The sequence below is a fragment of the Galendromus occidentalis genome, unplaced genomic scaffold (assembly GCF_000255335.2).
Source record: "Galendromus occidentalis unplaced genomic scaffold, Mocc_1.1 scf7180000077526, whole genome shotgun sequence".
NCBI classification, from domain to species: Eukaryota; Metazoa; Arthropoda; class Arachnida; order Mesostigmata; family Phytoseiidae; genus Galendromus; species Galendromus occidentalis.
Genome location: NW_003805514.1, coordinates 890510 through 903540, shown reverse-complemented (window position 1 = coordinate 903540; position 13031 = coordinate 890510). Strand labels below are relative to the sequence as shown.

At 50.8% G+C, this 13031-nt stretch overlaps 2 protein-coding genes across 2 annotated transcripts; both read right to left on the bottom strand.

Moving 5' to 3' along the window:
- Positions 1–103: 103 nt before the first annotated feature.
- LOC100903289 (uncharacterized) lies at positions 104–1451 on the bottom strand. Its single transcript, XM_003747900.2, has 4 exons — positions 1070–1451; positions 842–948; positions 693–756; positions 104–480 (listed from the first exon to the last, which is right to left on the bottom strand). The coding sequence occupies exons 1-4, from the start codon at positions 1205–1207 to the stop codon at positions 358–360; spliced, it is 432 nt and encodes a 143-aa protein (XP_003747948.1). The 5' UTR covers positions 1208–1451; the 3' UTR covers positions 104–357.
- Positions 1452–8486: 7035 nt separating this feature from the next.
- On the bottom strand, positions 8487–11601 carry LOC100903143 (5'-nucleotidase domain-containing protein 3). The gene is made up of 10 exons (XM_003747899.2): positions 11394–11601; positions 10807–10979; positions 10498–10716; positions 10209–10395; positions 10001–10103; positions 9724–9893; positions 9451–9608; positions 9260–9364; positions 8931–9061; positions 8487–8824 (listed from the first exon to the last, which is right to left on the bottom strand). Exons 1-10 carry the CDS (start codon positions 11548–11550, stop codon positions 8710–8712), a joined length of 1518 nt encoding a protein of 505 aa, XP_003747947.1. The 5' UTR covers positions 11551–11601; the 3' UTR covers positions 8487–8709.
- Positions 11602–13031: the final 1430 nt, after the last annotated feature.

Below are 13031 nucleotides of genomic sequence, written 5' to 3'. Positions count from 1 at the left end.
GCGGGAGAAATTCGGCGGTCGCTATGAACTTCGGAACTGATTCGCATTATGAACTAGATTTTCCGTTTTGTGTGACCGCCGAATCAGCGCCGGATTGAGGCACGGGGAATGATGAATAATCAAAAATCAACGAGTCTTCTCGAGGCATACAGACTCTGCCCTCCTTCCATATGTATGATTCTCTGGAGCTAGGATATCGGGTCTCCCGCGAGTGAAGAATTCCTGGATGACCTCCTCGATGTAACATTTTTTTTTATGTACAGTTTATACAGGCTGCCGATTCCGAAGAGGACTTGAAACCTCAGCGACAAGTTGCGGATGATCGGAGCGCTGTCCCCGGAGGGATCCCCCGCAACTCTAGAGGTCGAAGCGCTGGATGGTGGGCCGAAGTGTTCGGAGAACTTTCATACCGATGAGAACCGTCAAGACAGCGATGCTCACAAACCCCACACGGGTCAAACGACGGGTCCAACGATTGACCTTTTGGGCGAACATATCTCCTCTTAGAAGGAACGTTTTCATGGATTCGATCTCACTGTGGGAGGTTTCGGAAACCGAAGTCGGAATGCCTGGAAACTTGAACGAGCTACAGAGCGCGAGCATCCGATCTTCACGCAGACCGAATCGCTTTTACCTCGCTCACGGAATCGTATGAATATATACGTGTATTGATTTGACCCAGAGGAACGAACCAAAGCTTTCTTGTGAACCACGAATTCCCGGTATTTTTCTGGACTCGCCAGGTACAGCTCACACCTGGAACAATTTCAAGTTACGTTAATCGCAGAAGCAGAAATAAAAGCTCATCGATTGCATCATTGAACAGTATGCGGTTACGAACTTCGCCAGGGAGATCGCTAGACGCGCTTCAAGTCCCATGATTTCCGCTGCATCATCGGCGCTGAGGATCCCTGCCTCGAGAGCGATCTCCTTATGTCGCGCGAGATCCTGGAAGCAGTCTTATTATTAGTTGTATCCTTATGACTAGAGGAAACCTTGCAGATCGACCGCCGAATCCCATCTAGCCGCAGACCTGCTCGGGAAAGGATATCAATAATTCGAGACGGACCTGAAGACGGATGTTGATCAGAGTTTTCAACTCAAAGGCTTCCAGAGGATTGTCGAGACGATGAGACTTTGTTCGATTTATGATCTCTTGCGCTGAGCACTCGACCGAGTCTAGAGTATCTCTCAAACACGCTGTCATTTCTGGGACTTCTCCCACTGGGTAGATTCCGGATAGAGCGAAGTCCTCCTGGTTGTTCCTCCGGATCACCTCTGCGCCTAGAAACAGTCTCGAAAGTGACGAGGTTCCGGCGAAAGCGGTCGAGTGGTATCGGATTTACCGCGATTTCGAATTCCGGGTGTCTTCATTCGATCCGTAGGTCCTCTCACGGGTGATTGCCACTCGTGATCGACTGCATTTCAGACTAGCTTTCGCATGAGCGAGTGAAATCGGCGGCATACGGGCACGGAACCTAAGGATCTGTCTCTTAAACAGCTCAGAACCACCAGGTCATTCGAAACCGGCTGATTTACTGCTTAGATGGCCAGGGCGTCTGCTATGGTTTGAATTACTTGGCGGGACATGGGTCATCTTCCACTTTCTAAATCAGGCTTTCTAACGTACAATTGGTTCCGTCACGTGCAATCACGGTGTGTCACCGAAATGAGCAATTACGCCCCGGAAAAAATCGTTTTGCGCGGAACACTCTTGACATTCTACCGAGCGGAGAAAACTGCGCCAGGAGCGCACCGTTTGCTTGTGGAGGCTCACGGCGGTCAGTCTCTGACGTGAGGTTCTACAAAATCCATTCCGACTTCGTGAATGGACATCTCCGAAAAAAATGGAAGACGACGCCTAGGAGGCATTATTAGAAGAAGACAGCACTAAGACCCAGAAAGAGCTCGCCACTCTTCACCGAATGTAGATTAGGCAACTATTTCGAGACGGCTCTACGCTCTGGGAAAGATCTGGAGGCTCGGACGGTGGGTGCCTCATGAAGTGTCTGGAAGGCAGAAGAAAAAGCCGTCTGACCATGTGCAAAGAACTACTCCAACGGTTCGAGCCGCTTGGAGAGCCCAGTCCGAAAGTTCAAAAGCCGAACAGGTTCGGTGAAAAGATAATGCTTGTGTTTGGTGGGGTACGCGATGAGTAATCTACTTTGAACTTCCACAACCGGGTGAAACAGTCATTTCAACACGCTATCAACAACAACTGATCAATTTGGCGCAGAGCGGTGGCCCAATAACGGTTGAGTACCAAGACCTGGAGACAGAAATTGCTCCTGCTCCACGATAACGCACCCGCGCAGAAGCCGAAATCGACCCAGGAAACGCTCGCTGAGCTGAAGTAGGAATAGCTGCCCCACCCCCGCCCTCCTCTCTAGATTCGGCTCCGTCCGACTACCACTTGTTCGCGTCGATGGGCTGCGCACTGAAAACCAACACTTCGCGACCTGCGACGATGTGAATAATTGGCTGGTCTCATGGATCGACTCCAAGGGTGTAGACTCCTACCGCAAGGGCATCCGTGACCTGTCAGGGAGATGGGCAACGTTAGGATTACCGTCAGAAATCTACCAAACAACGCGGACAACCCCACAGATTAGCTAGTGAAGGCCATGAAAGAAGATGGCCACGAGTGGGTCGAAGCCCCACAACCGGGACAGACCTCAAGAACCTCGTCAAGAGGAAGTTCGGCAACAAAAGTCTTACCGAGGTACTGGCTGCGGGATACCTCCGAATAAGGGCCGAAAGCGATTTCCTACGAAAGCTCCAAGAACCTGGTGCACGGGACGAAGAAGCATACCTCGACGCGTCCGAGGGATCAGAGGGCCTGAGCGGAATCATAAAGCTCTTGGCGAAGCTGAGCAAATGCTTCCCAAACCACCTGCTTGACGCATGCCATCCTATTGGGTCTGCCATTCCATCTCACACAACAATACAAAGTGTTGCGTCCGACTTTCCTGAGAGATTGAGGATATCTTATGACCAACGTAGACGTCGTATCAGTGAGACCCAAGAAAGAGTCCAGAAAGTATGGAGGATCAAAGATAACATCCATGGGTCCAAAATGAAAAAATATTCCTCTTACCGAGAAGCTCGTCGGTAATGGCGTCAATTGAAGTAGGGGGCCGAAGCCCTTGGTAGGACAAGTACCTAAGTCCCAGTATCGAGCCGGAGGCCTTCGTGCGTTGGCGCGGTAACTGCGCAGACGCAAGTATTCGGAACATGCCCACGCTCCCAGCATGCCCTCTCTTCTCCTGTTCATCCTTTATATTCCGCTCTTCCGATCGAGGAGTGGTGATGAGGTGCGCTGGTGCTGTCGCGAGCTGCTCAATCTGCGAAGAACTACTGGAAGTCCGAGCTCGGGTAGCGAGGGTCACTGTACATATGTTTTCAGTAGACCTAGTCGGCCGAGGAACGCGACCTCTAAGGCTGCTGGGGTCAGGAGCCGAGAATCCTCTTCGAAGTTAGAGTTCCCCTCAAATCGCGTAGGTCTATGACAGAAGTGTAAGGTCAAGGGCTTTTGACGCAGGACACACGCCTGCTCATGACGATTACGGTTACGCCCAGGTCATTCCGAAATCTCGACCGGTTCAGTGCATACGTCGGAGACGAGCCAGCGCCCATATGTAGGTACGTATGAGTCCCCTGTGGAAGCCTGTAGTTCATCACTAAGACCAAATGAATTCCGTTTGTTTGTGAAACGGATGAGTCCTCGAGTGTGTTATCCGAGAGTGAGCACCTCCAACCGCAACGAAGCTGCTACAGATATAGATTCGAGGCTCGAGCATTGAGTTCTGTATGCAGAACCGATTGCCTGTCACAAACGAAATTAAAAACTGACCAATACCTTCCGTTCGCTTAAAATATTAGATATGAAAGAATGGGAGGTCCGGGAGAATCCTCTGTCAGCAAAGGAGCCGGAAGCTTGTTAGCGAGAAACCAGAACCCGAGTCCTGTGTTTGGGAGTCCTCGCTCTATCTAGCCTTGCGATATAGAGGCTGAAGAGGATTGGAGAGAGTGGGCAAGCTTGATTGGTATAGATTGGTGGATAAAGTGACCCGTTGGTATAGATAGTTCGTCAGAGAGGTACTCCCAATGTGTGAGAAAAATGCAGGTATCCTCTTGCATGTACCCGAGGAATTCGAGCAATGGTTTGTTCATTCCTCTCTCTTCTAAAATTCGCCACAGCTCCCTCCGATCGATTCGGTCATAGGCTCTCGTGGCATCGAGCGTCCCCAAAATGCTCAAATACTGACGGAAGGATCTCTTTCGATGTTCGAGGGGCAGCTTATGCTCCTCCCAAGGACAAATGCTAGAGCAGTCCTAGGCCCCCTCGCCAATCCCGGGTTTTGATAATGGCTTGGAGAAGCTATTGAATAGAGACGCAGTTGCGAATCAGGAATCACTCCTGGGACTTCCCCGCTTCCCAAGGCGCTCGCTGAGAACTTCTCTCGAGAACTACCATCTATCAGGCCGAAGGAGAAGATGAGCTGACCGCACGGCTTCTACGATACGAGATATTCAGAAGTGTTCAAGAGCTCGACGATTCCGGGGAGCCGACCGGGAGCAGCGACTGACTCGTCCCAGCTACTCTCCGAGCTGAAAAACGGGGAGCATTTTTGATGCCACCTGGAATCGATGTGACTTTTCCGGAAGAGCCAGACGGGACCAAACGGAAAAAGCTCTGGTGAATAACAAAACTGTGATGGACATACGGCAAATCCGGATGATTGTTTGATGCTGGCTCGCGCAAGACCGTAAGAGAAGTGAAGGTAAAGGAGTCGCAGAGGCAGAAATAGGGTCAAGCCGCAGTGACGGCAGACATGGGGCTCATGTAGCAGAAGCTAAGGAATTCGGCAGAAACGCTCGAATTCTGCGTGATTCAAACAAAGCTTCGCCCGTCAGCCGCGCCGTGGAGCCTTAGGGTCTCAAGTATTATAGCAGCCATGATGCGAAGCACGAACTCGCTGGGGTGTTCGTTCGTTTGGTGGTTCGCTCCCACCTGACTTCCGTGAAAGGCCGTCGCCACAGACGAACAGAAGTGGAAATCGCTCAGAAAATTTTCGGTCTAATTTACCGTTCCGACAACTAATTCCCTTTGCAGTCTCTTGAGCAGGAGCGGGCATCGGGTGATTGGGCGCCCAGCGGGAAACGTCGCTGCTCGAATGTTCTGCCAGGCGATTGCCGAATCTCAGAAAATTCGACAGTTCTTATAGAGATCCTCGGATCTTGGCTGAATATGCCAAAATCTGCTCTCGACTAAGATCCACTGTTAAGCATCGCTTCAGGATGCTACGTGAAATGTTCAGGGAGAAGATTCCCCCTTATGCGAGCACGTTAAGAATATAATATAAGAAAATTACTTCTGGGATTCATTTCGATTGCGGTATGATTGTTGACGCAAAAAAACGAACGTGTCGTCATGAGTAACGCGACGACCATGTCAATGATCATATGATCATTTTCGGTTCTCCGATACGCTGGATGAAATTCGCTGGGCCGAATCGCTTTTCGGGGAAGGAGCCATGCGTTCAGGGGAGAGTCCCTTCAGACCAGTGGTCCCCAATCACGGATTCACCGTGGTCCTGTTCCTCCCAGAGACAATGGCAATGTTCTAACCCACCTCGAGCGCGTGTGATCAATGTGATCAACCAGCTAAGAAACTATAACAGTGGCGACGAAGATTCCAAAGCTAAACACGAACTTGAAGGCTCTTTTGGTAGTGTTCCGCGAAACAAATGGTGGACTCGAATGAGCCCTTGAAGGTGGCCGATAAATCAATGCAACCACGCTTCATGCTTCTTGACCGCAACGAAAGCAGCATAAGCAAATCGCCGATCAGAACCATTACCACTTCGAACCATTCCTAGATTGCTTCGAGGATTCATACGCAGGCCGTCCGAAGTCGCAATCAACTAGGTTACCGAGCTAAAGGTGAAGAAGAAATGTTTGAAAAGAAATAGAACCCGGGAGCAAGGTACATCATGAAAACAGGCCCACGAGACGGGGGGGCTACGAGACTCTGATGAGAGGGAACAGCGAAGTGAAAAGGTATCCCGATTTCGTGGTCCTACTGGCCAAGAGAAGACTGAAATCGAAAACGATCATGTTCGAAGTTCATGATGGGTTCACGGCGTGCAGGGCAGTGGTGAAACAGACAAATCAATAGGCAAAACCATTGAGTGAAAGAGACACCGCGTGAAGATTCCGAATCCCGCAATCTGCCAGGGCGGCCTGCACAGGGCCTCGAGCGATCGAGTTGCCTGCGCAACCCCTAGTAACGGATCCGCGTACGACTCACCGCCTCATTTCACGAAGACGAACTCTCGCGCTCGATGAAATATGACAACCGTGTCACGGGCCTGATGGAGAATAGTTGGTTTTTGCGATCGCAACTATGCCACCATCTTGCCAATGCAGCGGGTCAAGTCCGCAGCCGAGAGGTTGGTTCGCAAAAAGTCGTCCTGATGTCCGATCGTCACCGAATTGTGGCTTACCTCTAGACGACGTTGGGAAAAGCCGTCCACGTGATGCAGTAACGACTCCCCGATTCCGCTGTAGCTCTGGAAATCGTTGGCGGTGGGAAAGAAATTTCGAAAGACACCTCGACAGAGTCTTCGTGCTGCTGATGCTGCTGTCGGGGAGCCTCTCGTGACTCTTTGACGTGGCGTCAGGCTTTTATGCGCTCCCTTTCGATAGCTCAGTTTGATCAGCAATGTGTGATGACCTGCTGAACAAACTCGGGAGTTCAGAGCTACTCGTTCCCTCGCGGCCGCTGCACCGTCGATCGACGTCCGGCTTGGTCGAAGTCGGCCAGCATGAATTCTATGGACGGGGCGAGTAACTCGGAAGGTTTTACCGCAGAACACCATATTTTCGTCGTGAGCCAGGAACCCGCCTGCCGGGCGAAAGAAAACGCCTCACAACGGAATCCCCTTTTCCAAGCTATGCATTATATGATCTGCCGCCGCTCGGATCCCATCGCATCGATTTGATTTGATCAGGAAGTTTCTCCTGCTCTTGGCTTTTGGACGATACAGCTATGTCTCTGCCAATGCCGATTAATCCCTGATGGATTCGCGACAATCAGATCGTGTCCGAAGCTCAACGAGACCGAATTCCAATAGCGAATATGAAAATTGCCACACGCTCCCGCGATCGCTTTTTTCACGAGGGGCACCTGCTCGTTCGAGGCGGCCTGTTCAAATATGTAGAGAAGAAAAAGCAAAGATATCGACCGATCGGACTCTTCCTCATTTTCAGCCAAATTCAAGGCACTGACTGTCATTTGTACAGCAGTTTTCAGATACTCGGTATTTTTGAATCTCGCGCAATCAAGCTCCGATCGAGTGGTGAAGCTGTTCCAGTTGCTAGCTCGCAGTCTCCCCGAGCCCGAACGCCAGCCGTCTTCTGCAGCGAAATGGCTAATGAACTTTCCAGTGCCGATTGAATCGCTCATCGTGGACCGATTTCCTCGGTCACAACCTTTATAACACTATTCTTGTTTACTTCTGTCATAAAGGACTCTCGCCTATAGCGGAGGCTTTCTGCCACCTCCATGAGGTCTATCATGACGGTATGCTGCAGTACATGTTCCACTCGCCGAACTCATTCGGGCGCGTACGAAGAAAGAGGGGATTTCCTCATTCCGGATGAAAAATTATTGGTCTCGGCTCCTCGACTTCGGCTCCGCGACTTCCCCCGATACTCGCGGAGATTCCTAGGATGAATTTCTGAATTTTGATCGATTTCAGTCTCATTCCGGAAGTATTGCTCTGAGGATCTTTGTTGCTAGAGTCTAGTGAATCGGTCTCGCCCATTCTATCGCGTAGGGTACTTTGTCCAGCATCGCTGACGGTGAACTTTGCTGTCGACTGAAGCGGGTCCTAGGTGGGACTTCCAACGATCGTTGGCCCACTTCCACCTTTCTGTAGGTCTCGGCTGAGTTGAAAGAGACTCTGTCTTCCCCGACTCAGACGGCGGAGTAGACTTGGCTGTTGGTGTAAATACTGCCTTGGGAAGCAGGCTGAAAGAGCTCGGAACTCATAACTTCCTGAGAAAGTGACCACAGATGCGGTCTCAGGGAGCGCATCTTGCAATCCAAAGCTCAGAAAAAAACGAGCAGGAACCTGGAATGTTTTTTGCTAGAATAGACGACGTCTCGCGACACATTCACAAGGACGACCACGGCTGGGAGAGCGCGACAGAGCGAGGCCCCTCCGGTCTGTCTCGAGAGCCGGAACAGCGCGTCGTTCCTGAACTTCTCAGGATTTTTCCGGGCAGAAGGAGGGGGGGGGGGGTGGCGGGCCGCTCATGCATGGAGGGGGTACGGATGCCGGAGCGCTCCTTTAACATGCGAACCCGAGTATCCGGAATTAGAGGGCGATCGAGCTAGAAGCGACCGATTATGGTCTCCCGCTCGAGGACTGATGAAGCTCATCGACGCTCCGAGAATCAATAGTCCAGAATTACGCTTCAACAATTTTCATTTTATAAACAAGAGAACTTTCCAGTTCTCGAAACAATTTCAATGATTGCTCTCTGCGACTGAGCTGTGAATATTCAAAAACACTGTAGGATGATTTAAAGACATTTCGGAGCGACCCGCAGGCCTCGCTCCACTAATAATAAATCCATCACAAGTCGAGTCAAGGCAGTTAAGGATGGAACAGCGTCAGAGGGCATCCGCCGAGACCCTCAGCTGTGCGGGATATAACACTCATGCGGTAGGACGCCGCGTCGAGGGTAGAATGTGTGGCTGAGGGAATAGTTCATGAGGTTTGTCACGTGACTCATGTAGATGTCAGAGTATCTGGAAGCAGACAGGAAGCAGAATGAGTCGATACCCGCCAGTCGGGATGAGTTTCTCGTTGTCCCTTCCGAGTGTTCCCTGACGTCAGCTATACAACAAGGTTTACCTGAAGAGACGTCTTGAAAAATAGGTCGGATTGTGGTGTGTTCGGAAAACGGAACCGAAGTTTGGATTGAAGAGACTCTTCGTCGTCTTGCGGAGCATATCCCTCTCTTCAAGGAGAGTATCGAGGAAGTCCTGAGGGGGGAACGAAGCTATACTCAGCAGAACAACGACCACGGTAGTCTGACCCGGCGGGGTTCTTCGCGACTGGACCGAGGGGCAACCCTGGATTGACGCTCAGGGAGGATGCATAATCTCGAGCGAATTCTCGGCACGGAGACGCAGGAGATTAGCGCCCCCCGGATAGATTCCTCTTGATTTCAATTCACAAACCTGAATGTCAGGGGAGTCTTGCATGTCAGCTATGAGATGCTGGAGCGTCTGCAGCCAACTTGCGGTGTGACGAAACTCTTCCGAGTTCGAGATCTTGATTTCGTGCTGGAAGTTTCGATTGAGTGAGACCTCGCTACGAGGCGCTACCTACATCATCAACGAAAAAGATCTCTTCGAGGTTTGAGCTTTACAGCAAGTTCGTAGAGTATGGCGCCTGTCCTCCAGCCGTAATTCAGGGTGAGATCGGCCAGATCGTTGTATATTTGATCTCCGAAGTACAGAACAGAGTGACCAAGCCAGCCGGTCATATGTTGCAGTTGATTCACTGTACCCTCGACGTAAACTTTCCCTGAAAAGAGTGTATCGAGAATCGAATTCGCGCTCGAGAACTCTTTCCTCCAGGTCCAAGACTGACTAAGCAGAAGGGACAAGTCGACTGTGCCCCAGAAAGAGAGGGATCGAACCTTGTTCCAAACTCGTGACGCGCTCCCATAGCTGAGACTTCGTGGCCTTATCGTACATTCGGAACGGCCGCAACTGCTCGGTGAAGAACTTCGGCTTCCTCGCCTGGACTATGACGACATCGAAGAAATCTTGCCATTCCTCGCCTAACATATATTGCATCCCCACATCCCTGAAACAAGGATCAAGCTGACCGGTTAGTCCGACCAATTTGCGACCTCGCTTTGCGACCGGTCCGCTGCGGTGGGATTCCTGGATACGCTCCATATATCAACTCACAGGAATTTGAAGGGGCTGTTCGTGACTATGAACATCTTTTTGTCGTTTTCCTTGAGTCTCTGTAGGAAGGTCTTCAACTCAGGGTACTTCTCGAGATAAGTGCCTGCAGAAGAGAGTAAAGAGTCGTGTCGAGCATGAGTCATTCCGTCCAACGAGGGAGACGTCAAATTACGGCAGCTGATTATTGTTATTATTTGTAGCCACGAACCGATGTTCGTCTCGTTGAACATGTTGTGTATGACGGGGTGGATAGAACCGACAGCGTTTTGGACATCATAGAACAGAATTTCAGGGTTAAAGGCGATGTTGTTCTTGATGAAGTATTCCGTCACGTTCGATATCAAGCAGATCTCCGGGACTGAGAACAAATCATTTAGCTGCTTGGTGCGGTTTTTCTGAAATTCCCCAAACATCTCGTGAGCTCCCTCTCACCCGGATAGATTTGCGTACGTTCGTAGGAATACGCCTCTTTATCGGGGGTACGATTGAGAACAAACCTCGTTGCCAGCTCTTATCATGTACTGAGGAATATAGCTTCCACCGTAGATATTCTCCACCTCGTCGCGCGCCAGTGGAGTGAGTCCACGGTACACCGATTCGAATTGAATCTGATGGAATAGGTCTATTTTCATCAGAATCCCCTCTTTGATATCGTAATGGAGACCACGGATAGCGAAGCCAGGTTTGTACTCGAGCTCCCCGATGCCCTTGGGGTACTATGGAGTAAGAGTTTAATTTAGAAATACATGAATTACGCTCCGAGAGGCTCTGATTGGATTCGATGAGATTGAGAGTGGATATCTGACCTTGAATTTGTTGATGAGCCAGTCTCGACCAAGATCGTAGATGAGATAATGCAGCTGGCCCGTGTATACAGCTAAGGTGTAGTCGTAATCGAAGCCGTAAACCTCGACCCCGCCCATATTTAATTCATTGTTGGCGAAGACTCCGTATGGGTTGAGCTCAGGCGTAGGCATTGCTGGAGACCGGTATGATAATAAATTAATTCACGTCAGTGATATAACTTGTGGAGCTCAGCCAATCCCTACTCCCACACATGCATCCCCGATCGCCCAGTTCTCGGCGGCCCAGTTTACCTTTCGCTGCATTGTGAGCAAGCAGGCAAAGTAAAGGCTTGTTAGCTCGGGAAGGCTTCAACGAGAAAATTATAAGGACGGGTGCTTGTTTCGTGAGCGCAGAACTCACAATCAGTCAGTTCAACTCGAGCACGCATCGCGTCCGAAACAAGCGCAGCGCTGAACGGTGTTCGGACTCGATAAGAAAAGAGCCTTTCTGGCTTTTCGATCGCTCCTTGAGACGTCCCTCGGGAGACTGATCGATCGATTGATCGAGATTGTCGATCAGCTGTTTCTGAACAGTCACAATGACATACCTTCACAGGCTTGCTTTGCACTCATGTATTTCTCCAAAACACTGAGTTGGTCGTGGCCTTGTTGCATCAGACGCTCATCGGGGTCCCGCGGGATCCGACTCACGCATCGAGCCCCCTGGGGGGCTCTGAGTGCTATGCGGACGATTCGGCGCAGCATTGGAGAGCCTTCGCGTGTCGGTTGTCCCTCCTCGGTGGAGCCCCGCAGAAGACATGCGGCAAAAAGTAAATATAAACATGCGGACTTCTCTTTCCCCCCTTGTCACGTACGCGCTCATGAGTTTTCATCGATTATTATACGATGAACCTGGATCCCATGGCAGGCTGGCTTATTGTAGTGAGAGCTCTCTCATCGAGACATGCCCGGGGAGACCTAGCTCCCGTTATTGGAGTCGAGTCCCAGTTTCCCGATTTCCCGCGGTCTCCGTCTCTCTCCTCCCAATCTCACATCGCTGTCTGCTAGGACATCTCAACAAGGATAAGTCCGCGCGGTACGGAGATGGAAAAAAATATGCCGCCCGTCACTCAAATCCGTTCTCGAAGGTGCGGAGCGACGGGGTTGCTTGAGAGGCTCGGGGTTCTCGAGGCATAAAGGGGTGTGGGAAAATGGTGAGGGAATGCGACCCCAGGTTGGCCTTGACTGAGTTCTTTGGCCTCAATAGGCTGGTACTATCAGGGAATCTGTCTGAAGAAATATCGTGAAAAGAAGCATAGAAAATCCTCCATCCACCGAGAGTTTAGTCAACATCTGCAATATCTTCTCAGCAGGAGCAACCGAAGGGGACCGCTGTCACGAAGAACAACAGCGGGCGCGTCTCTCCCATGCTCCTCAAATCCGGGATCGAAGCCCTTCGCACGTCCGAGCTGGGGTTCCCGATCGAAGGCTCTGATTTTTCCAGAGGCTTTTCGATAATCCGATCCTAGATCCCCATAAAAATATATATTCATCCCGCGCGACAGAATCTGATGTACAATAGGTCATGTCATGAGCGGATGCTCGACACAGAGAAAACTTCCTTGCCGATGTTTCCGTTGGATTCGGAGCTATGTTTATTATCACAAACAGCCTTCTTGGAAATGCGCTGGCACAAGGAATGGAGGCCTGCGAAATATAATTTCCTCGAGCTCCAGATAAAACACTATATCGAAGTCTCCCTAATTGGACAGACGTCTTCTCGGAATTCCCATAGATAACAGAGAAACACTGCGCAAATCTCCGTAGAACGTCGGAGTCTATCAGAGACAGATCAGAGCTGCCGAGGCGGGAACACATAACAAATCATTTCGACGTCGGCGACAACTAGGTCGCGATTCGGAAGAAGCGATTGCATAGTCTAAGACGGCATCACTATTTGGCAGGATTCTGATGTCGGGGCCGAAATTCAAGGATTCCACGAAGCCTCCGATGCTCGATGGCCTCACAGCCACTCCCCGAATGTTCCTCTTCCGAAAATCGGGGTCGGTCGGAGCTCCCAGCCGCCGACATTCACCCAACAGGCGTTCCGAGGTCTCGAGACCTGAATTTTCCCCCGTACGGCTCAGTTCGCTCCCCCCCCCCCCAAGGCTTCTAGCTCTCAATGGGGAATCCACAAGATTCTTTACAAGCCCCCAGAAGATCTTTCTACGCTGAAAATATTTGCG